This window comes from Cervus elaphus, chromosome 20, assembly GCF_910594005.1.
Source record: "Cervus elaphus chromosome 20, mCerEla1.1, whole genome shotgun sequence".
In the NCBI taxonomy this organism is placed as follows: Eukaryota; Metazoa; Chordata; class Mammalia; order Artiodactyla; family Cervidae; genus Cervus; species Cervus elaphus.
The window spans coordinates 49,868,802-49,895,620 of NC_057834.1; the positions used below are offsets into that span (position 1 = coordinate 49,868,802).

Sequence of the window (26,819 nt, forward strand, 5' to 3'; positions counted from 1 at the left end):
ACTGGAAAAAAAAAAAATTAAAAAAAAAAAAAAAAAAAGAATACTGGAGTGGGTTGCCATTTCCTTTTCCCAAATATCTTTCCAGATACTTCATATTTATCTATGTCAAGTATTCTAATAACATAACTTTTAATGTCTATATAGTGTATCACACCTGGAGGGACTATAACTTAACCAAATCTCTTTCACAAGAGGTTTAAAAACTGCACTGTTCAATGTGGTAGGCTCTAGTCACAAATAGCTAATTAAATAGAACATTTTCTTCATCACAGAAAGTTCCATTGAACAGGAGTGCTTTAGAATGTTTCCAAATTATCCCTATTATATGTGTGTGTGTGTGTGTGTGTATACACACACACAGGTCTGAAAATTTTTTGGAATAAATGCCTAGCAATGAGTCACTGCTTCAAAGGTCATACGAATTTTCATATTTTCTGAAGCACTGGATATACTGGGATGTGTCCATTCTGTTTATCAATTTAGTAGAAAAAAAACAGCATCTTCTGTTTAAAAGCTTCATTGATTTGATTAGGGACACAGTAAAGTGGAAAGACAGCAACAAAGGTCTCTGATGACCAATCTACGGAGATGCTACAAATATGGTACTAAACATAGTAGTCTTTCACACATTCTACTAAAGTAGCACAGAAGGAGTGCATTGTCTCCATGTGTCACGTATCTTCGTTAGCACCACTCTTAGGATTAAATGTGAACATCTGTGTACTGTCCATTTGTGTTTTGCTCTTTCATAAACTAACTACAAGAGATTACTTTCATGTTTTTCATGAAAACTTTATTTAATGTTTTTAAAAAATCAGTTCCTTCAAAGATCAGTTCTAAAACTCTAATGAGCTATCATCACCCACTTCCCAAACAAAACACAGTCTCCTGAGACAGAGGAAATCACTTCTACCACAGTTTCACCTAACAACTGGTACTTTTCCTCTACTACAACATTTATTTCATTATATAAACCCTGCCTGCTAGCCTGAGAGCTGCCTGAATTCAAAGTCCTATATATTCTTCCCCAGTCTCCAGTCTCATCCAAGAGCCTGGTAAATAACAGACACTGATGCTGTTGTCCACTTAGTCATGTCCGACTCTGTGTGACCCCATGGACTGAAGCACACCAGGCTTCCCTGTCCTTCACCGTCTCCCAGAGCTTGCTCAAACTCATGTCCATTGAGTCGGTGATGCCATCCAACCATCTCATCCTCTGTCACCCCCCTCTCCTCCTGCCTTCAATCTTTCCAGCATCAGGGTCTTTCCTAATGAGTTGGCTCATTGCATTAGGTGGTCAAAGTACTGGAGCTTCAGCTTCAGCATCAGTCCTTCCAATGAATATTCAGGACTGATTTCCTTTAGGATGGACTGATTTGATCTCCTTGCAGTCCAAGGGACTCTTAAGACTCTTCTCTAACACCACTGTTCAAAAGCATCAATTCTTCGGCACTCAGCCTTCTTTATGGCCCATGTCTCACATCCATACAGGACGACCAGAAAAACCATAGCTTTGAATACATGGACCTTTGTTGGCAAAGTAATGTCTCTGCTTTGTAATATGCTGTCTAGGTTTGTCACAGACGCTTGCTTTTCTTCCAAGGAGCAAGCGGCTTGTAATTTCAAGGCTGCAGTCACCATCTGCAGTGATTTTGGAGCCCAAGAAAATAAAGTCTGTCACTGTTACCTTTTAAAATGAATGATCAGAAGTGGCTTGTCCCAGAGCAATCACACTATTTTCCAGTCATTTAACACACTCAACTCTTCTTCACTTTACTTAACTAAATACTTATCTCAAGCAATGCTCTTATTTATACCAAGATATAGTTTACAAATAAGGGCTTAAAAATATAACCCTTTGCAAATGCCACACTATATTTTAGCAAAGTACTTACACAAACATGAAATAAAATACTCTTGTGAGATGGGGTATTAATATTTCCATTTGAAACATATAAAAACTAAAACTACAAGAGATGAGAAACTTGCCAAAGGTTACAGGACTAGCAGATCCTAGCAGGGTTATATACAATCTGGGGTTTCTAATAGTACATGTAGTGTACTTATCACTACATCAAGCACAAGTTTTCAGACTATCTTTCAACAGAGCATCGGTTGTAATAGAAATACTTACATTGACCCCAGCGACCTGTTCTTGGGTTCAAATAATTTGGATAAAGACCATTTGGACGATCCATTCTCTGAAGCAGTTTCCGAATGTGCATGACCTAAGCAAAATAAAGAATGCAATCATGAAAAAAAATAACTAAAGTTTTATATTAATCTGGGCTTTGTTTTTTTCCCTCACTCAGAACCTACACTCCTACCCCCCACTGTGTGTGTGTGAGATGATAAGAAAAGGTTTCTCTTTTTTAAATGACTCATTATTTTTTATGAGAGAATATGAGCATTATTTAAAAATAATAAATAAGCAACAATAAAGCACAAAGAAAAGGGCATAGAAACCAATTTTAATTTCAACATTCTACGCTCCAGAAATAGTCATCAGGAACATCACTGGTAAACATTATTCTAGACCTATTCAGTATGTACATAACTAAATGTTAAGAACAGAAACAATTTCATAAAAATATAATCATAACAGAACATTTGTAATAAAAAGTATGAAGCTACTCTGAAGTTAATAGATGAAGTAAAACTAAATTGCTGAACTTTAAATATTGATCCCATAAGAGACATCCCTAAATTCCTAGAATTCCTAAACTTCCAACTCCTAAAAGATATCCCTGAAGTTAACGGGGGGAAATCAAGGAACATATTAAGAAGCTGGAGGCTTTCCCAGGGACTTCATTTTGATTCATCTCTAGATTGGATGATGGATTTTTTAGATGCTTAAAAAAATTTTTTTTAAAGCACAAACATGTCCTTTCTTGTATTCTTATTTCAGAATGTTATCATCACATCTGAACGATAACCTAGTTGGCATAAATGACTTGAGTAAACATTTTTTTATTCACAGGACCTTATACATACACTTCACTATCTTCTGAACTTGAGCATAGCACTAACCCTTTTAACTCACAGTTTCCAATCTTCTTTTATTCAGCTGGATTCTGTCATCACGGAGTTTTAGGAATTGGCTCAGGGAAGCTTACTACTTGTATTCTTGCATGTTGAGACCACATCTATGTACAACAACCTCAATCTGAATAATTGCACGAAGCAGGTTTAGTCGGTTCTCTCGCCTTCTGAGAATTATGTGTACATTGAATCCCCTCAGCTTCTTTTCCACGTCTACATTTCCTTTGTAAACCTTTTTATCTATCTTAATTTCCATGTTCACTAGCTTGTCTCCATTTTGTCTTCCAAGTCCCTCACTATATTTTGAATGCTTTCTTTGTATTGCTTCCATTTTGTCCTTCATTTTGACTATAATTTTTTCTTATACTCTATTACTGATATGGCATCTTATTATCTCTAAGCACCTATATCTCTTTTTATATTCTGGTTTCACATAAATGAGAGCTTCATTATCTTCTCTTTCATGCTGATGCTTGGTCAGGTCTTCAATTGCTATTTTCTGATAAATATCTTTTGGCGATCATTTATTTTTCACATTCCTTCCCTTTTTTTCTGGTAATATTACTGTATAAATTCTACATGTGTTCTTTGTTGATGACTTATTACTATTTTTCTTGAACCAGCAATTCAGAAGGGTTTTGACATAAAAGGTAAGTAAAGTCCAGATGTAAATGTGGTTTCTTAAGCCTCTGTTTCTCATCAAGCAACTGAAACCAGCAATGCAGCACTAGAGAATCATTGTCACTCATGACTCTTCTGTCACTAAAGTGTACAAGTACAAATACAGCTTGTCAGTGAGATCCTTAACTGAACTGCTTTTCTAGCTTCTCAACACATCATATTTAGTGGGGTCCAAAAGAAGAGTCTACCATCACTCTGTAATCTGTTCCCACTGCTACTAATGAGGATTTGGTTTTGTACCTCAAGAGGTATCACTTACTTTAAAGAATTGCTCTATGAGCTTTTATTTTTGAAATCTATAGCCACCAATATCCTCTCCTCTGTTATCCAAACAGCACTCTGACCTTGATTGCTTATGCCAACCTTTCTTCCTATTTTGTTACATGAAATATCAAGTATCTCAATTTTGTTAAAAACAAGTTAATAGTTCCATTTCTCCTTCTGTTGTTTTTAGGTGATTTTGGTTAAGATTTCTCCACTTAAGAAATATTATATGCTAAATTATCTGTTTTACAAATTTATCATCTTTTTAGTCTCTTTATGTTTTTCCTTATTTTCACAATGATTATCTCTTGCCTTTATTTCATGACAGTAATTCGTTTTCAACTATGTACAGGTTACTTGTTATTTTTCATTTGTTTTACAGAAATATGTAAGGTCTCAAGTTGCTTTTTTAGCTCTACTATCTTACTGTATTATTTTGTTTTTGGTTTTGAGTTTTAATTTTACTGAATTCAATCTCAATTACAGTGTGAACTGCTCATAGACTTACAAAATTTCAAACTAGGTTCTCTGTCAGTCTCTTACATGCTATTTACCACCCTGCTTTTGTTTCCTGCAGTATGTCTGCATAATTGCCATGCTTTCTCTTTCATCTTGCTCACGTTTAACTGGGTCAACTCTGACCTGAGCTTCGGATTGATACAGTGAAGCTGAACTGTCCTCAAACTCCTTCCTATTGTGTGTACGTGGTGGGGGGTGGGGCAGGGGGGATGTGTATCTCCCCTCCAGGATACACTAAGATTTGGAATACTAGTGTACTAGCTCATTTCCTGAAGCCTGTGTGCTCATGGAAGACGGAAGGTGAGAACACATGTGGAGCTGTGGGCAGCTGTATTCTGTGGCACTGGTCTCCCTTGTAAGATTAATAGGGAATATCAGGAATCTACTGACTTTCTTTCTCTGCCCAGTAAGGATTCAGCATAAGGCAAGAGACAGACTTAAGATATCACAGCAGAAATCTTCTGTTTTTTTATGGCTATCACATGTTTATGACATAAGGTTTCAGCCTTTCCTTCTTTCATTGTTACTGATTAATTTTTGCTGGTCTTTACTATTTTTCTTGTTATTGCTAATTTAATCAAGAAAGGGAAAATTCTGTGATTTGGCTCCCTTTTGCTAACTTCACCTGAAAATTCTTCTAACTGATAAAATACTTCATACACAGAAAGGAATATATAGAGATTCTACTCATACTTAATTTAAGAAATACAATACAACATAACCTTTGCTATTCTGTTTACCATTACACTTTCACATATCACTGACTTTTTCCGAGATGTGGTCACAGTCTTGAATTTTACGTTTGTTGTTATCTTGATTCTATTAAAATCACTTTGAATCCCTAAATAATATTCTGTTCAGCTCTGCTTCTTTTGAACTTTTTAAGAATTGTATTATATATATTCTTTTGATTGATGAATGTGACCATAATTAATTTATTTTCACTGCTGTATTGAAGCTTATCATATAAACTGCTAATACAAACAATGATTTTATATGTATGATGTAAATGTACATATCGAAGATTGGAATTATTGGGCCACAGAGTATATGTATTTTCAGCTTTACTAGATTTTGTATTTTAAATTTAAGTCTTTAATGCTCCTAGAATTGTTATAATCTACAAAGGTACCATTGTCACACTTCCACATATATGTGGGGCTGTCTAAGGGCTATTTATTCTGTTTATCAGTTTTACTTGTCTCTATGCACCAACACTAATATTGGTAGTGTTGATAACTGAGTAATACAAATCCATCCACCATGTTTTTCTTCAGAAGTATTCTGAATGTTTCTCTCTTGTTTAAATTCTAGAAATGTCTAGTCAAGTTCTAAAAAAAAAAAAAAGCACCAAGTAACTGACTGGCATTGAGTTGAGGCTATAGATAAATCTGGAGGTAACTGAAATTTGAATATAATGAATATAATACATCTCTCCATTTACTTAGGGCCAACTCAATGTCATTTAGTAGTTCTGAACTTTGCTTATTTGTTGTTAGATTTACTTGTGGAAAACTTATACTTTTGTTCCTACTACATAAGATATGCTTTTATAAGTGATACATTTTTGCCTGCTGCAGCTGGTATAGAGAGATACTACTGATTTTTAATATGTATGTTGATCTTTTGGCTTCCCAGGTGGCACTAGTGGTAAAGAAACCACCTGCCAATGAAAATGATACAAGAAAGTGAAGTGAAGTTGCTCAGTCATGTCTGACTCTGTGACTTCATGGACTACACAGTCCTTGGTATTCTGCGGTGGGTAGCCTTTCCCTTCTCCAGGGGATCTTCCCAACCCAACCCAGGGATCAAACCCAGGTTTCCCGCATTGCAGGTGGATTCTTTACCAGCTGAGCCACAAGGGAAGCCCAAGAATACTGGAGTGGGTAACCAATCCCTTTTCCAGGGGATCTTCCCAACCCAGGAATCGAACCAGAGTCTCCTGCATTGCAGGTGGATTCTTTACCAACTGAGCTATCAGGGGGAGATATAGGAGACACAGGTTTAATCCGTGGGTTGGGAAGATCCCCTAGAGGAGGAAATGGCAACCCATTCCACTGTTCTTGCCTGGAGAAGCCCATGGACACAGGAACCTGGCGGGCTACAATCCATAAGGTCGCAAAGAGTCAGACACAACTGAAGTGACTGAACACAGCACATCATGCTGATCTTTCATTCAAACTATAAATTAAGCTCTTGTTTAATAATTTAAATGTGAAAGTGAAAGTCTTAGTTGCTCAGTCATGTCTGACTCTTGCAATCTCATGGACTGTAGCCCGCAAGGTTCCTCTGATTATCTTAATATTTTACGTAATCATTTAATCTGTGGGTAGTTACTGTTTTCTTTCTTCCTTTTCAATCTTTACCTTTCTGTTCGCTTTGTCCTATTTTACCATACTGACTAGGAACTTCAGCACAATGCTAAATAGAAACTATAATGTAATTTCTTGAAAACCTACTAGTGATTATATCTTCTCAGATAACAGAAAATATATCAAATCTGTTCTAAATATACATTTCTTTACATAATTTTTAAAAAGGCAAATATTTTCTAAGCATTAATCAAATCTTTGGGGTAAAACCTAAAGGATTCTCTTATAACAAAGAAAAGAAAGCAAGAAAACTAACCTTTTTGTAGTAAATTGGGTTTCCTGTCAAGTAGCTGAGGTGGACAAACTCCATATGTAGTGTGCCAAATTCAGCAAGAATGCTGCTACCTGCAGATGCCCAGCCCCAGTTTCGCCCTACTCCACTGAATGAAACAAAAGGTAAAAGGAGACAGAATTGGGAAAAGACCAAAACATTTTTTAACGAGTATATAACTTTTAAATAACTCTCTCAGAAATTATTATCGCAAACACAATAGATTATTGTACCTAAAATCTTACTATTTTAAAATTATTTTGAATAGAATATTCACATGTCCTAAAAATAAAAACAATGTAAAAAGTATATGTTAAGTATTTCACCCCACTCTCATCTCTGTTCCCCTTACAGGCCCCAAATATAATCATTCATTAGCTTCTTATGTGTTAGCATAGAAATTTCTATACATAAATAAGCAATCCAAATACATATTCTTCTTTTCCCTCCTTTCTTAAAATACAGCAAAGTATACTTACTGCTCTGTAAGTTAGATTTTAACTATTAAGAAGTACCTCAGTAGGCTTTCCAAAGTTTATAAACAACTTTCTTATATTTTTTACTTACAAATGCATAGAATTCCATGATATTGATTTTCAATTGAAATGTCTCATTCACACAAAAACGTGTGACAGCATTCTAAGTTGTTTTAAACCTTGAAAGTACAACTCACATTTATTGTGCTGGGACCAATGATGTCACAGTATTATGACAAAGAACTGTCTTGCCTCTACTGCTGATAGTGTATGAAAACTACTACATTATACAGACAGATATACTCTAATCAATCCTCTATTAGTGGTCCTCTGGCACATTTCTAGTATTTTGCTATTATGAAAACTGTTATAGTGAATAATCTTGGGTGCACTTCATTTGTGCAGGTATATTTCTAGGATATCTTCTTTTTTTTTTCCAGGGTGCCTTATAAATTTTTTACTGGAAGCTAAACTATATAAATGAAAAGTACAGACTCTATGGATGTTATCCTCTTTCTCAGAAGGTTAAGCTTGCTCTGAAACATAGATCGAGTACAGGCAGATAACCTTGGCTCTGAGCTTTGTTAAAGGTTAAAACTATTCTAGTTTTACCTGTACTTCCAGGAAGTGGCCCTATAGGATCTTAGCTGAAAGCCTGGGGTGTTTACCAAGGGCCCTTCACCATGGCAGCTTCAAATACTAACTCTGTCTCCTCAGTACCATGTAGTTGCCAGTACCATATAGTTGTTAAATTTTCTTCTTTATATCTACTTGTATACTGGCAATTCAATATGCTATGTTGTATTTATCCGTGTTGAGAAAACATTAAAATAGGTATCAAGATACCTATAAAATAGGTATCAGGATACCACTACCTTGCTTAAAGTTCTTTAATTTTTTGGTTCTATTTTTGTACTGTTTTTGAAATTATGAAAGGCAAATACCACTAACAGATTTTTTTGAAGCCAGACATGAAAATCAAAGAAGAAATATGGATACAGTAACTATGTAGGAAAGTCATTCATTTCACAAATATAAAGTACCTACTCTTATCTGGGAGATATAACAGTGAACTCAGAGGGTAAAGCGGCTGTCTGCAATGTGGGAGACCTGGGTTCGACCCCTAGGTTGGGACGATTCCCCTGGAGAAGGAAATGGTAACCCACTCCAGTATTCTTGCCTGGAAAATCCCATGGACAGAGGAGCCTGGTTGGCTACAGGCCATGGGGTCGCAAAGAGTCGGACACGACTAAGCAACTTCTCTCTTCTCTAACATGTAACATTCCTGTTCCCATAATAAATGATAATTGTTATGAAGAAAATTAAACATAGAATACTTAGTTGAATAGAATACTGAGTACTAGTGATAGAGGATGAGTTCAAAGACTTTATGTATAATGTTCAAAGAGTTTCTAAAATGACACAATTTAAACTTGAGAACTGAATGATGAGAAGGAGCCAGTGATGAATACATCTGGAAGAAAATTCTCAGTAGAGGAAACAGCAATTGGAATGGCCCTGAGGAAAAAAGTTGGTTAGTGTAGCTAGACTGATTTCCTGAAGGAAATCAACCCTAAATATTCAATGCAAGGTCTGTTGCTGAAACTGAAGCTCCAATACTTTGGCCACCTAACGCAAAGAGCCAACTCACTGGAAAAGACCCTGATTCTGGGAAATATTTAAGGCCAAAGGAGAAGTGGGTGGCAGAGGTTGAAATAGATAGCATCACCAACTCAGTGGACATGAATTTAAGCAAATTCCAGAAGATAATGGAGGACAGAGGAGCCTGGCGTGCTACACTCCATGAGGTCACAAAGAGTTGGCTGAACAACAATAACAATGTAGTTTGGCTGGAGCTCAGGAAGGGGAAATGGTGATATAGGATGAGGTTAGAGAGCTGGGTATAATCTAGACTGTGTAGAAATTCTGTTGGCTATGGTGAAATTTAAAATTTAAGTATGAAGGAACATCATATAGAATTTTAATGAATGTAACATAATATTTAAAGGATGAAAGCATACCATTTAGAAAGATTACCTAGGCGTCAGCAAGGTGGATGGATTATAGTGCAGTCAAGTATAAATACAAAATCTCATTTCCATGTTAAAAACTTTCTATCTCATAAAGTCCCAAATGAAAGCTTCATTCATAGTGCATTTAAGCACTATCAAAACACTAAGTTCTAAAAAAATTTTTTCACATTTTTACATACAACCTCATAGGGCCCTCCACCTTGGCAGCCTTAGACATTAACCTCTGTCTTCCCAATACCAAGTAGCTGTTAAATTTTCTCCTTTGCCCTTCAGCCTCCAAATGCTGTTTTCTAGTTTCTTTATTTCTTCGTCCTGTGCATGCGCAGGCACAGAATCAGCCAACAACAGGAGGAAAATCTGTAGGTAAATTTTGGGGCTTTTCCTCTGCAATTCCTTCCTGACTTGAGACACTCATCCCTTGTATCTCACCCCTTTTGGCAGTTCCCAGACTTGACCACAGTCTTCTTTGCTCTACAAGATGACTGTTTAGGGCTGGCCTCAATCACACTCAACTTAGAATACACCCTTAGGGGAAAAGCCAGCTTTCTACAGAGACGAGCTTCAAGCAGGCCCTTTGGGTTCTCCCTTACGTGTTGCTCTCCAATCCCTTCAAACCATTTTGTTGGGTTTTATGATTACTTTTGATGGGAGAGTTAACCTGATATAAGTTATCTCAGGGCTGGCACTGGAAGTCTAGATTCATTATTCAAGAAAGTCATGATTATTCCCACTAGAACTCTAAAACTATTCTCTATCTAGGGTCTTTTCTACTTTTAGAAGGAAGTGAAAAATATAAATCTTTCTCTCATAGAAAGATGGACACTTTTGGTTTCGGCTCTTTTAGCACTAGTTGACTTTAATTTAAACTCTGTATCACCTAGAATAATATTAAATTAGGTGAGTCAAATGACAAATACAGAATAAATATGAGCTTTTTTAGAGAAAAGAATCTTAAAATCACCACTAAAATGTATGCAGAAAAGAGTAACACATGATTTGGTAGAGAAGTTGAAGTACATGTAGAAGATAAGGATATAACCTTAATACTGATGTAGCACATAGGCTCCTAGTCCTGGCATTAATGAACTGAAGGACCTTGAGCAAGATATTTTCCTTCTCTGAGACTCAGTTTCCTCATCCACAATATAAGAATTTATGATAACTAGTTCACATGACTGTTAGGAAAATTAAAGACATTTAAGATTGTGAAAACACCTCACAAAGAGCCTAATAAGAATAGTATCTAATGAGTTTTTGAATAATTTTATTCTAAGTTACTTTAACAGTTTATCTAGAGAAAAAAACTTCCTCAGTCTGATAAAGGCAACTGATAAAAAAAGCTACAGCCAACATCATATTGATAATTAAAAATATATATATATTATAAAAACATTTTATGGAAATCCAGGAGACTATAAAATACAGGTGAAGACAATCTTTTTAACCAAGATTGAAAACCCCAAAGTTATAAAAGACAAATTTGAATATATAAAAAAATCAAAACTTAAGGATGAAAAATTATTATAAAAACAAAAAACAAGTAGTAGAACAGGGGGGGAAAAGTAACTTTATAATCTGTAAGGCTCTTTTATAAGCTAACTAGAAAAACACAACTCAATCAACACTTAGAAATAGACAATTCACAAAAACAATCTAGATGTCCAATAAACTTATGAAAAGGTGCTTGAATTACCTAAGCAGAAAATACGAATGAAAATAACAACAGTAACATTTCATAGCCATCATTCTCTTGAAAATTAAATAGAACATATACTTATAGACATTTTGGTACTCTCACATACTGTTGGTGGAAATATGATGAATTACAGCCTTTTGAAAAATATGTGGGGAGTAACTACTAAACTCAAAAAAGAAAATATAGCCTTTGATCCAGCAATTCCACACTTGGGAAATCTATCCTAAAAAAAAAAAAGACATATGCCCTTTGAAGTAGCAATCTTATTTTTAAGAATCATTTTCAGAAAAACTTCCTCACTCTACAAGGACATATATGGTGGTGGTTTAGTCACTAAGTCATATCCAACTCTTGCGATCCCATGGACTGTAGCCTGCCAGGCTCCTCTGTCCATGGGATTCTCCAGGCAAGAATACTGGGATGGGTTGCCATTTCTTTCTCCCGAGGATCTTCCCGATCCAGGGATCAAACCCAGGTCTCCTGCATTGCAGGCAGATTCTTTATTGAGTGAGCTACAAGGGAAGGACATATATAACAGGATGCCATTATAACATTTATGGTAGCAAAATAATGGAAATAAACAAATACCACTGATATGGAATAATTAAATAAATCATGGTATAACCTATGTATTTACAGTATATCCTATGTTTTACTCTGTAGTTATCAGAAAGTATGAGTTAAAGCTCTGTGGCATGACCTAGAAAAGCATTTCCGTGAGATTTTGTTGAGTGAGAAAAATAAGAAGTAGAAAGAAAATAAGAATAAGAAAGAAAAACAAGTATCCAAACAAATTATATAAAATTTTAAAAACTCCACCAGTATGTATGTATGTATGTGCTTCTGTGTGCTAATCATATTGCAAGAGATAAATAATGCTAGATTATTAACAAAGGTTGGATTTCAGACATCAAGACCGGAATAAAGTCTATGTGAGAGATATGTATAACTCAATCAAAACACAAAAGCAAAAACCTTTAAAAATAGGTAAATACACCTGTGCTCTATAAACTCAAGTAAAATACATATTTGTATGAATATATACAAATATACAGTATGAATATTAAGTTTATGTTCAAAACATGGTCCTTGAAAGCTCTTCTATTTTTTTGTCTCAATGTAAATTTGAAGTTTTGCAATGCTGGATTTTTGCTTATTTTTTATCTAGATGATAATCATAATAATATCCTAAATATTTCTTCATCTCAGACTTAAACTGTAAGTTAATTAAAATTCTAATCATATAAGAAAGTTATATGACTGACAATGCTACTGAAGGAAACACCAGAAAATCTGTAATGAAACTAAGAACAAAAAAGAACAGGTATGTGCTTAACACCTTTCGCCATATCCTTTTGTGGAGGCTGGTATGGAACTCTGGCTAGCTTTTTCCTCACCGAGAGTCAGTTTACATTATATATAGTGTATGACAGCAAAGAACAATAAAGTTAGATTTCATGTTCAGTATTAAATAATGATTTCTTGATGAAAATCAAAACTTCATCAAGTTCTCCATTAAAAAGAAATGACTAAAATAGATTCATTTTCCCAAATAAAGCTGTCAGAGAATCACGCTTCACTTTGAGCTTCAATAATTTGGATATCATAAAAAGGACCCTACAGTTGATGCCTGAGGAGACCTTACAAATAGCTGAGAAAAGACGGGAAGCAAAAGCAAAGGAGAAAAGGAAAGATATACCCATTTGAATGCAGAGTTCCAAAGAATAGCAAGGAGAGATAAGAAAGCCTTCCTTAACCAGATCTGAAAGAGACACGTGCACCCCAATGTTCATCGCAGCACTGTTTATAATAGCCAGGACATGGAAACAACCTAGATGCCCATCAGCAGATGAATGGATAAGGAAGCTGTGGTACATATACACCATGGAATATTACTCAGCTGTTAAAAAGAATTCATTTGAATCAGTTCTAATGAGATGGATGAAACTGGAGCCCCTTATACAGAGTGAAGTAAGCCAGAAAGATAAAGAACATTACAGCATACTAACACATATATATGGAATTTAGAAAGATGGTAACGATAACCCTATATGCAAAACAGAAAAAGAGACACAGAAATACAGAACAGACTTTTGAACTCTGTGGGAGAATGTGAGGGTGGGATATTTCAAAAGAACAGCATGTATACTATCTATGGTGAAACAGATCACCAGCCCAGGTGGGATGCATGAGACAAGTGCTCGGGCCTGGTGCACTGGGAAGACCCAGAGGAATCGGGTGGAGAGGGAGGTGGGAGGGGGGATCGGGATGGGGAATACGTGTAAATCTATGGCTGATTCATATCAATGTATGACAAAACCCACTGAAATGTTGTGAAGTAATTAGGCTCCAACTAATAAAAAAAAAAAAAAAAAAGAAAGCCTTCCTTACCGATCAATACAAAGAAACAGAAGAAAACAATAGAATGGCAAAGACTAGAGATCTCCTCAAGAAAATTAGAGACACCAAGAGAACATTTCATGCAAAGATGGGCTCAATAAAGGACAGAAATGGCAGGGACCTAACAGAAGCAGAAGATATTAATAAGAGGTGACAAGAATACACAGAAGAACTGTACAAAAAAGATCTTCATGACCCAGATAATCACGATGGTGTGATCACTCACCTAGAGCCAGACATCCTGGAATGTGAAGTCAAGTGGGCCTTACTTGCATCACTATTAACAAAGTTAGTGGATGTGATGGAATTCCAGTTGAGCTATTTCACATCCTGAAATATGACGCTGTGAAAGTGCTGCACTCAATATGCCAGCAAATTTGGAAAACTCAGGAGTGGCCACAGGACTGGAAAAGGTCAGTTTTCATTCCAATCCCAAAGAAAGGCAATACCAAAGAATGCTCAAACTACCACACAATTGCACTCATCTCACATGCTAGTAAAGTAATGCTCAAAATTCTCCAAGCCAGGCTTCAGCAATACGTGAACCATGAACTTCTAGGTGTTCAAGCAGGTTTCAGAAAAGGCAGAGGAACCAGAGATCAAATTGCCAACATCCACTGGATCATCAAAAAAGCAAGAGAGTTCCAGAAAAACATCTGCTTTATTGACTATGCCAAAGTCTTTGACTGTGTGGATCACAATAAGCTGTGGAAAATTTTGAAAGAGATGGGAATACCAGACCACCTGACCTGCCTCCTAAGAAATCTGTATGCAGGTCAAGAAGCAACAGTTAGAACTGGACATGGAACAATAGACTGGTTCCAAATAGGAAAAGGAGTACGCCAAGGCTGTATATTGTCACCCTGCTTATTTAACTTATATGCAGAGTACATCATGAGAAACGCTGGGCTGGAGGAAGCACAAGCTGGAATCAAGATTGCCAGGAGAAATATCAATAACCTCAGATATGCAGATGACACCACCCTTATGGTAGAAAGTAAAGAAGAACTAAAGAGCCTCTTGATGCAAGTGAAAGAGGAGAGTGAAAAAGTTGGCTTAAAGCTCAACATTCAGAAAACTAAGATCATGGCATCTGGTCCCATCACTTCGTGGCACATAGATGGGGAAACAGTGGAAACAGTGGCAGACTTTATTTTTCTGGGCTCCAAAATCACTGCAGATGGTGACTGCAGCCATGAAATTAAAAGACGCTTACTTCTTGGAAGGAAAGTTATGACCAACCTAGACAGCATATTAAAAAGCAGAGACATTACCTTGCCAACAAAGGTCTGTCTAGTCAAGGCTAAGGTTTTTCCAGTGGTCATGTATGGATGTGAGAGTTGGACTATAAAGAAAGCTGAGCACCGAAGAATTGATGCTTTTGCACTGTGGTGCTGAAGACTCTTGAGAGTCCCTTGGACTACAAGGAGATCCAACCAGTCCATCCTAAAGGAGATCAATCCTGGGTGTTCATTGGCAGGACTGATGTTGAAGCTGAAACTCCAATACTTTGGCCACCTGATGCAAAGAACTGACTCACTGGAAAAGACCTTGATGCTGGGAAAGATTGAGGGCAGGAGGAGAAGGGGACGACAGAGAATGAGATGGTTGGATGGCATCATCGACTCAATGGACATGGATTTGAGTAAACTCCGGGAGTTGGTGATGGACAGGGAGGCCTGGCGTTGCTGTGGTTCATGGGGTCGCAAAGAGTCGGACACGACTGAGCGACTGAACTGAACTGAAAAGTTGATGTCATGAGTTATGTCTTCCTTTATCATTAGTAAGACATTCAGCAACAGGAAGCCCTAATTTTTAGGTATGTTGTGTTCTATTCTGACTTAGAAAAAAACTAACGGGTAGTGTACAAAAAAGGAAGAGAGGGAAAGCACTTTGAATCCATTCCAGCACTAAGTAGACATAAATAAGCAATCTTAAAGAAACAATTATAATGTAACAATAAAGGTGTGGGAGAGAAATCTAGACTTACAGAAACAAGCATTAGAAATGAAATATAGTTTTACTGTTTCTAAACAAAGAATGTATTTTAAAAATCAGGCAACGCTTGAAAGAAATATCCTTCTGTATATATGCAGAGAAAAACAGTTTTAAGTCTTAAAAAGTATGGTGAAGGCTCAAAAAATCAGTTAATCTAGTAAATCTAGGACAAGAATAACCATATAAAAATAGAATTTACCTTTTCAGATTCACCATTGCCCAAGGAATTCCCGTAGGTGTGTTAAAGGCAGGAAGGAGTTTCTCAGCCAACTGGACTGCTTTAATCTTGAATATCTGGGACAAAAACACAAACATTCATAAATTATGAAATTACTGCTGTCAATAAAATTTCCTGATCTCTCCTATGATGCATACCACAATGTACTGGATATATGAAAGTACAGAGGGAAAAATGGCATCTCTTGGTACCATGGAGTATACAGCAATCAGAGAAAATTATTGTAAAGTGGATGGATAGTGAAGAAAAAGCTGAAAGTGAAATGGCCTGAAACTACAATTAATTGAAAGGGAAGGAATGGTTTTGGTGTTAATATCTGTATTTTCAGCTGGCAAAAAATCTAAGCAAAAACACTAGGCTATGAAATTCATCCATGGTATCAAGCTCAGAACAAATATTAAAACAAAAGAAAGAGATGCAACCCTATTTCATAAATGCCCTTTAATTACTATAATCATGTTTATATCTTACACATTTATATCTTGACATTCTCCATCAAGGTTCACCCACAATTATTTAAAAAAAAAGAAAAGAAAATATTTAAGTTCACATTCCAAGCTTATTTTATGAGTTATAAATGTTTCACCCCTTGGTTCCAATTACTGCTTTTTTTGGTATACAAAACAATAAGTTGCCTAAATATCAATGGTTCTCAAACTTTTAAAACCAAGGTACTATTACCAAGACATTTATAGTATAATTTCTAATATTCTTAACATGTATCTCATTTTAGAGACTACTGACTTAGAGACTCAAAACTGAGAGTCAAAATGCCCTGCTAACAAAAGTAGCATGTTCTTCTATATGTCGCAAGGCTATCCTTTCAAAATCATTCGATATTTAAGGTTCCATCTTTTCACTGTGGTCAAGTACTTTTGATAAAATATTATTGGATTTTTCAAATAAGTTGAAAGCAAGGTCTAGATCAAAGTTATAAGCTGAGACGATATTAAACAAAGCACACCTACATTACTGGGGGTATAAACTAGAGAGGAGTATGTGCAAGTATACAAAGCAATATGACATTAATATATTTTGCAAATTTTCTTAGATAACAGAAAACTTTCAGCAGAATTTCAAATTAGATATTCTTACACATCTACAACTTACCACTTCCTTGAATACCTACATAAAATTACTAACAGTTATATGTTAGTAAAGAGAAACTGAGGGTTTCCCTTGTGGCTCAGATGGCAAAGAAACTGCCTGCATGAGAGAGATTCGTGCTGGATCCCTGAGTTGGGAAGATCCCCTGGAGAAGGGAATGGCTACCCACTCCAATATTTTGCCTGGAGAATCCCACAGAGAAGCCTGGCGGACTACAGTCCATGGGGTTGCAAAGAGTCGGACACGACTGAGTGACTAACATGCTCAGAGAGACATTACGTTATTAGTGACCAGCACTGCTTCTTTATCTCACACTTTACCAGGGGGACAAAGGGACCAAGTTCTTAACTAAGAACTAACACTAATGACATGTGTTTGCTGATCATATCTTTTACATGTAAAACTAATATTCCAAATGGTAAAATAACTTACAAACATAAGCTTTTTTCTAAACAGAAAGCATTCTTATTTCACTTCAAGAAGTAATTATTGACATATTTTCTAATTTTCAACTACCTATGTCAGTTAACATATATAGTACCAATAATAATACAAAACTCAATAAAAGCACCACCCCAATGTCAGAGAGAAAAAAAAACTCCTTACCTAGAAGGCTTATTCAGGAAAATACAAAATCTTTAATGATAAACATACCACAGCCTTACAGTTCCTATTTTCAGAAACATTTTGGCAGACAACAGCAACAGCTAATTTAAAACAAATTAGCTAGTATGCAATGCAGGTGTAAAATACAAATCTAAAAAGCATCAAAGTAAAAGGTAAGTCTCTTTTCTAGTCCTAACTGTTGATCACAGAAGTCCTTCTATAATGCAAATAGCTATTAATTTCTTAAGTATCTAGTAAATACTTTGTGCTAAAATCAGTTCCAAGGTATACATAACTCCTAGCATGTCACATCAAATTCTCATTTTCCATTTCTCAGAACAGAAATTCTATTACACAGTTTACACAATATCATATACTCTGTTCTTAACTTGTTTCTTTCACTTATTGTATATTGGAGATCTTTCCATATCATTCCACCTCTTTCTCTTCAGTGGCTGCAGAATTTATCCTTGTATAAATAATACTGTAATTTACTTAATCAATCTTCTATTCATAGACATATGTTTCCAAAACTATGTGCCTCTGTAAGATAAATTATAAAAGTGAAATTACTGAAGCTATGGATCCATTCATTCGTAATTTCGATAATTAATGCCAACTTGGACTACAAGGAGATCCAACCAGTCCATCCTAAAGGAGATCAGTCCTGGGTGTTCATTGGAAGGACTGATGCTGAAGCTGAAACTCCAATACTTTGGCCACCTGATGTGAAGAGCTGACTCATTGGAAAAGACCCTGATGCTGGGAAAGATTGAGGGCAGGAGGAGAAGGGGGCAACAGAGGATGAGATGGCTGGGTGGCATCACCGACTCGATGGACACGGGTATGAGTGGACTCCGGGAGTTAGTGATGGACAGGGAGGCCTGGCGTGCTGCGGTTCATGGGGTCGCAAAGAGCCAGACATGACTGAGCGACTGAATTGAATGACAACTTGTTCACACCTCTCACATATTTACATTTCAATCAGAATTTATAACCAGCTGTTTCTCTGTACTTTTGTTAACATAAGAGTTCTCAAACTTTTGATCGTTGCTAACCTGAGAGTTGAAAAAGGCTACTTCACTGTCAATTTTATTTTCATTTCTTTTAATATGATGTGGTAATATTCAACACTCACTCAAATACCTTTTCAAGCAAAATTCATACACTGCAGAGGATGGAAAACTATACATAACATTTCCCAGATTCCATCCCACCTAAACTTCAAGATAAGGCCTAGGCACTGCTAAGTATACATAAATAAGCAATATCTGGATGGAAGAAGTAAACAATTTGAAGCAGTGGTCTTTCATGCAGAGGTGCCTGATTCTTACATGTTAGCTCTGACAGAAGTTCTAATGACTAGCCCCGAGTTTCAAAGATAATATGTGGGCAATGGAGGGAATGGGTCTGAATCATACCATAAAAGCCACAAGGTAAGCTTAAGCATCCAAGTACTGCATTTCGGACTCTTTTGTTGACCACGATGGCTACTCCATTTCTTCTAAGGGATTCGTGCCCACAGGAGAAGATATAATGATCATCTAAGTTATTTTCACCCATTCCAGTCCATTTTAGTTTGTTGATTCCTAAAATGTCGATGTTCACTCTTGCCATCTCATGTCTGACCACTTTCAATTTGCCTTGATTCATGGACCTACCATTCCAGGTTTCTATGCAATACTGCTATTTACAGTATCGGACTTTACTTCCAACACCAGTCACATCCACAACTGGGTGTTGTTTTTGCTTTGGCTCCGTTTCTTCATTCTTTCTGGAGTTATTTCTCCACTGATCTCCAGTAGCATATTGGGCACCTACCAACCTGGGGAGTTCATCTTTCAGTGTTCTGTCTTTCTGCCTTTTCATGCTGTTCTTGGGGTTCTCAAGGCAAGAATACTGAAGTGGTTTGCCATTCCTTTCTCCAGTGGACCACAGTCAGAACTCTCCACCATGACCCGTCTGTCTTGGTGGCCCTAAACAGCATAGCTCATAGTTTCACTGAGACAGAAAAGGCTGCAGTCCATGTGATCAGATTGGTTAGTTTTCTGTGACTGTGGTTTTCAATCTGTCTGCTCTCTGATGGAGAAGGATAAGAGGCTTAAGGAAGCTTCCTGATGGGAGAGACTGACTGAGGGGGAAATTGGGTCTTGTTCTGGTGGGTGGGGCCATGCTCAGTAATCCTTTAATCCAATTTTCTGTTGTGGGTGGGGCTGTGTTCCTTCCCTGTTATTTGAAAGTGAAAAGTGAAGTCGCTCAGTTGTGTCTGACTCTTTGCAACCCCGACCCTGTGGACTGTAGCCTGCCAGGCTCCTCTGTCCATGGGATTCTCCAGGCAAGAATACTGGAGTGGGTTGCCATTTCCTTCTTCAGGGGATCTTCCCGACCCAGGGATCGAACTCTGGTCTCCCGCATTGCAGGCAGACACTTTAATCTCTGAGCCACCAATGAAGCATTCCCTGTTATTTACCTGGGGGCAAACTATGAGGCAATGCCAAAGAATGCTCAAACTACCACACAGTTGCACTCATCTCACATGCTAGTAAAGTAATACTCAAAATTCTCCAAGCCAGGCTTCAACAGTACATGAACTGTGAACTTCCAGATGTTCAAGCTGGTTTTAGAAAAGGCAGAGAAACCAGAGATCAAACTGCCAACATCTGTTGGATTATCAAAAAAGTAAGAGAGTTCCAAAAAATAATCTACTTCTGCTTTATTGACTATGCCAAAGTCTTTGTGTGGATCACAATAAACTGGAAAATTCTTTAAGAGATGGGAATACCAGACCACCTGACCTGCCTCCTGAGAAATCTGTATGCAGGTCAGGAAGCAACAGTTAGAACTGGACATGGAACAACAGACTGGTTCCAAATAGGAAAAGGAGTTCGTCAAGGCTGTATATTGTCACCTTGCTTATTTAACTTACATGCAGAGTACATCATGAGAAATGCTGGGATGGATGAAACACAAACTGGAATCGAGATTGCCGGGAAAAATATCAATCTCAGATATGCAAATGATGCCACGCTTATGGCAGAAAGTGAAGAAGAACTAAAAAGCCTCTGGATGAAAGTCAAAGAGGACAGTGAAAAAGTTGGCTTAAAACCCAACATTCAGAAAACTAAGATCATGGCATCTGGTCCCATCAATTCATGGCAAATAGATAGGGAAACAGTGGAAACAGTGACAGACTATTTTGGCGGGCTCCAAAGTCACTGCAGATGGTGACTGCAGCCATGAATTTAAAAGATGCTTGCTCCTTGGAAGAAAAGTTATGACCAACCTAGACAGCATATTAAGAGCAGAGACATTACTTTGCCAACAAACGTCTGTCTAGTCAAAGCTTGGTTTTTCCAGTGGTCATGTATGGATGTGAGAGTTGGACTGTAAAGGAAGCTGAGCACCAAAGAGTTTATGCTTTTGAACTGTGGTGTTGGAGAAGACTCTTGAGAGTCCCTTGGACTGCAAGGAGATCCAACCAGTCCATCCTAAAGGAAATCAGTCCTGAATATTCATTGGAAGGACTGATGCTGAAGCTGAAACTCCAATCAATACTTTGGCCACCTGATGTGAAGAACTGACTCATTTGAAAAGACCCTGATGCTGGGAAAGATTGAAGGCAGGAGGAGAAGGGGACAACAGAGGATGAGATGGTTAGATGGCATCAAAGACTCAATGGACATGAGCTTGAGTAAACTCCGGGAGCTGGTGATGGGTAGGGAGGCCTGGCGTGCTGCAGTCCATGGGGTCACAAAGAGTTGGTCACGACTGAGCAACTGAACAGAACTGAACTGAACTGATGTTTGAGCATTTCTCCTGTCTGCACGTTTTCAAGCTATATAACAAAATATCTGATTTCATGACCCTCCCAAAGATTCTGTTAGCTGGTCAGTACCTTCTAATAAATCACTAGATAAAATAGATTGTTTTCTGCAACTACAACTCTTGACTAATAAGATGATGAAAGTGTTTAAAAGTTCAACATTTAAATGAAGATTTCCAAAACATATATTTATAGAAAAAACTTTTATGTATTCATCATCCATTATGTAAAATCTCCCAGTTATTTTTACTGGAACAATTTGTAAGAAACATTAATGCAGTGAAAGAATGCTTCTGAGTATGCCTTATGTATCCATGTTGTTACTTTCAGATAATAAGATTGCTAAAGTGGGTTACTGGGTCACAGAATTTTAAACGTTTATTTGACAGAAGCTTAATTATTTTCCAAAAAGTTTGTATCATTTGTATTCCCTCCAAAAGGATATCAGACATTTGTCAAAATTTAAATATAATTATATACCATATTTTTAAACTGGGTGCATTTTATTGTATATAAATTGACTTCAATAGAGCTGTTTAACAAACACATTTCTAAGTTTAAGCCTGTAAGCTTTTTTAAGTGCTTACCAGGCAGAGAATGTGGAAGGTTAAGAGTTTTTCAGGCAAAAAATTAAGGTTTAGCTCTAAAACCACATAGGGAAATAAAACAATGTGGTCTAAACACACAGTTTAATGCATGCAGAATTTGGGGCCTCTCTGTGGCTTTCTTCTGTCCTGGATTTTACACCTAAATTTCTAGTACCTCTAAACTCTGTCTTCTGACATGATTTTAAACAGGATTTTTAACTTTCTGATATTTCACTGTTAGTGTGAAGAAATGCAACAGATTTCTTTATATTAATCATGTATCCTGATACCTTGCTGAGTTCATTTATTAGTTCTAATAGTCTTTGTGTGGATACTTTACGGTTCTCTCTATATATAGAGTATCACACCATCTGCATATAATAACAATTTTACTACCTCTTCCAATTTAGACACCTTTTATTTCATTTTCTTGTCTGACTGCTATGGCTAGGACTTGCAATACACTGTTGAACAGAAGTGCTAAGAGTGGGCATCCTTGTCTTGTTTCAGAATTTAGTCAGAAGACTTTTAGTTTTCTTCATTGAGTACTATGTTGCCTGTAGATTTGTCATAAATGGCTTTTATTATGTTGAGGTATGTTCCCTCTATACTCATTTTGGTGAGACTTTCTATCATGAATGGATGCTGAATTTCACCAACTGCTTTTTCTGCATCTACTGGGATGATCATATGGTAAACTCTATCTTCTGATCAAACTGGTAATCATAACTGTAATCAACTGTCAATTGGTATTACTACTGTGACTTTAAACATGTAAGAATGTATACAAATGTGTAGATGAACTCACACATATAAGATGAAATGTTGGGGAGTATATTTAAAATGGGATACCAAAGCTTGGTGGAATGTTTTGTACAACTACCAACACATCTAGAGAAAATGCAGAGGTCAGATTTTAAATGGAAATTGCAGCAACTTCTTTTTTATTATTATTATTATTTTTTTTTTTATTAGTTGGAGGCTAATTACTTCACAACATTTCAGTGGGTTTTGTCATACATTGATATCAATCAGCCATAGATTTACACGTATTCCCCATCCCGATCCCCCCTCCCACCTCCCCCCCTCCCACCTCCCTCTCCACCCGATTCCTCTGGGTCTTCCCAGTGCACCAGGCCCGAGCACTTGTCTCATGCATCCCACCTGGGCTGGTGATCTGTTTCACCATAGATAGTATACATGCTGTTCTTTTGAAATATCCCACCCTCACATTCTCCCACAGAGTTCAAAAGTCTGTTCTGTATTTCTGTGTCTCTTTTTCTGTTTTGCATATAGGGTTATCGTTACCATCTTTCTAAATTCCATATATATGTGTTAGTATGCTGTAATGTTCTTTATCTTTCTGGCTTACTTCACTCTGTATAAGGGGCTCCAGTTTCATCCACCTCATTAGGACTGATTCAAATGAATTCTTTTTAACAGCTGAGTAATATTCCATGGTGTATATGTACCACAGCTTCCTTATCCATTCATCTGCTGATGGGCATCTAGGTTGCTTCCATGTCCTGGCTATTATAGTGCTGCGATGAACATTGGGGTGCACGTGTCTCTTTCAGATCTGGTTTCCTCAGTGTGTATGCCCAGAAGTGGGATTGCTGGGTCATATGGCAGTTCTATTTCCAGTTTTTTAAGAAATCTCCACACTGTTTTCCATAGCGGCTGTACTAGTTTGCATTCCCACCAACAGTGTAAGAGGGTTCCCTTTTCTCCACACCCTCTCCAGCATTTATTGCTTGTAGACTTTTGGATAGCAGCCATCCTGACTGGCATGTAATGGTACCTCATTGTGGTTTTGATTTGCATTTCTCTAATAATGAGTGATGTTGAGCATCTTTTCATGTGTTTGTTAGCCATCTGTATGGCTTCTTTGGAGAAATGTCTGTTTAGTTCTCTGGCCCATTTTTTGATTGGGTCATTTATTTTTCTGGAATTGAGCTGCAGGAGTTGCTTGTATATTTTTGAGATTAATCCTTTGTCTGTTTCTTCATTTGCTATTATTTTCTCCCAATCTGAGGGCTGTCTTTTCACCTTACTTATAGTTTCCTTTGTTGTGCAAAAGCTTTTAAGTTTCATTAGGTCCCATTTGTTTAGTTTTGCTTTTATTTCCAATATTCTGGGAGGTGGGTCATAGAGGATCTTGCCGTGATTTATGTCGGAGAGTGTTTTGCCTATGTTCTCCTCTAGTTTTATAGTTTCTGGTCTTACATTTAGATCTTTAATCCATTTTGAGTTTATTTTTGTGTATGGTGTTAGAAAGTGTTCTAGTTTCATTCTTTTACAAGTGGTTGACCAGTTTTCCCAGCACCACTTGTTGAAGATGTTGTCTTTTTTCCATTGTATATCCTTGCCTCCTTTGTCAAAGATAAGGTGTCCATAGGTTCGTGGATTTATCTCTGGGCTTTCTATTCTGTTCCATTGATCTATATTTCTGTCTTTCTGCCAGTACCATACTGTCTTGATGACTGTGGCTTTGTAGTAGAGTCTGAAGTCAGGCAGGTTGATTCCTCCAGTTCCATTCTTCTTTCTCAAGATTACTTTGGCTATTGGAGGTTTTTTGTATTTCCATACAAATTGTGAAATTCTTTGGTCTAGTTCTGTGAAAAATACCGTTGGTAGCTTGATAGGGATTGCATTGAATCTATAGATTGCTTTGGGTAGAATAGCCATTTTGACAATATTGATTCTTCCAATCCATGAACACGGTATGTTTCTCCATCTGTTTGTGTCCTCTTTGATTTCTTTCATCAGTGTTTTATAGTTTTCTATGTATAGGTCTTTTGTTTCTTTAGGCAGATATACTCCTAAGTATTTTCTTCTTTTTGTTGCAATGGTGAATGGTATTGTTTCCTTAATTTCTCTTTCTGTTTTTTCATTGTTAGTATATAGGAATGCAAGGGATTTCTGTGTGTTAATTTTATATCCTGCAACTTTACTATATTCGTTGATTAGCTCTAGTAATTTTCTGGTAGAGTCTTTAGGGTTTTCTATGTAGAGGATCATGTCATCTGCAAACAGTGAGAGTTTCACTTCTTCTTTTCCTATCTGGATTCCTTTTACTTCTTTTTCTGCTCTGATGGCTGTGGCCAAAACTTCCAACACTATGTTGAATAGTAGTGGTGAGAGTGGGCACCCTTGTCTTGTTCCTGATTTCAGGGGAAATGCTTTCAATTTTTCACCATTGAGGGTGATGCTTGCTGTGGGTTTGTCATATATAGCTTTTATTATGTTGAGGTATGTTCCTTCTATTCCTGCTTTTTGGAGAGTTTTAATCATAAATGAGTGTTGAATTTTGTCAAAGGCTTTCTCTGCATCTATTGAGATAATCATATGGTTTTTATCTTTCAATTTGTTAATGTGGTGTATTACATTGATTGATTTGCGGATATTAAAGAATCCTTGCATTCCTGGGCTAAAGCCCACTTGGTCATGATGGATGATTTTTTTAATATGTTGTTGGATTCTGTTTGCTAGAATTTTGTTAAGGATTTTTGCATCTATGTTCATCAGTGATATTGGCCTGTAGTTTTCTTTTTTTGTGGCATCTTTGGTTTTGGAATTAGGGTGATGGTGGCCTCATAGAATGAGTTTGGAAGCTTACCTTCATCTGCAATTTTCTGGAAGAGTTTGAGTAAGATAGGTGTTAGCTCTTCTCTAAATTTTTGGTAGAATTCAGCTGTGAAGCCATCTGGTCCTGGGCTTTTGGTTGCTGGAAGATTTTTAATTACAGTTTTGATTTCCTTGCTTGTGATGGGTCTGTTAAGATCTTCTATTTCTTCCTGGTTCAGTTTTGGAAAGTTATACTTTTCTAAGAATTTGTCCATTTCTTCCAAGTTGTCCATTTTATTGGCATAGAGCTGCTGGTAGTAGTCTCTTATGATCCTTTGTATTTCAGTGTTGTCTGTTGTGATCTCTCCATTTTCATTTCTAATTTTGTTAATTTGGTTCTTCTCTCTTTGTTTCTTAATGAGTCTTGCTAATGGTTTGTCAATTTTGTTTATTTTTTCAAAAAACCAGCTTTTAGCTTTGTTGATTTTTGCTATGGTCTCTTTAGTTTCTTTTGCATTTATTTCTGCCCTGATTTTTAAGATTTCTTTCATTCTGCTAACCCTGGGGTTCTTCATTTCTTTGTTCTCTAATTGCTTTAGGTGTAGAGTTAGGTTATTTATTTGGCTTTTTTCTTGTTTCTTGATGGAAGCCTGTAATGCTATGAACCTTCCCCTTAGCACTGCTTTTACAGTGTCCCATAGGTTTTGGGTTGTTGTGTTTTCATTTTCATTCATTTCTATACATATTTTGATTTCTTTTTTGATTTCTTCTATGATTTGTTGGTTATTCAGAAGCGTGTTATTTAGCCTCCATGTGTTTGAATTTTTAACAATTTTTTTCCTGTAATTTGCAGTAACTTCTAACGCAAAAATAAAATTAAAATTAGTGCAATAAGGACAATTATGACTAACATTTAAACCAAGAAAAATTAATACTCTATTGTTTCACTTTTTTATTTAGAACTTTAGGGCAAAATAAGGGGCCTCTATTTGTCTTAGAAAATATCCCTGAACCTTTTCAGAAATGACCTTACCTACAGACAACAAAGTACACATTTCTGTTTTAGTAAAGAAAAATTTGGCTGTTGATGCTGTTTATTTTGTTTTTATATTCTGTGAAACATGTCTTAAACTTTACAT

At 36.7% G+C, this 26,819-nt stretch overlaps 1 protein-coding gene across 1 annotated transcript in view; it reads right to left on the reverse strand.

The window, feature by feature from the left end:
* MAN1A2 (mannosidase alpha class 1A member 2) overlaps positions 1–26,819 on the reverse strand; it is a 156,295-nt gene that overhangs the window by 51,481 nt on the left and 77,995 nt on the right. Inside the window, exons 6-8 of the mRNA XM_043875727.1 lie at positions 15,952–16,046; positions 7,135–7,258; positions 2,135–2,228 (exon numbers count right to left, since the gene is read on the reverse strand). Coding sequence (XP_043731662.1) covers positions 2,135–2,228; positions 7,135–7,258; positions 15,952–16,046 — 313 coding nt within the window. The remainder of the gene's footprint in view (positions 1–2,134; positions 2,229–7,134; positions 7,259–15,951; positions 16,047–26,819) is intronic.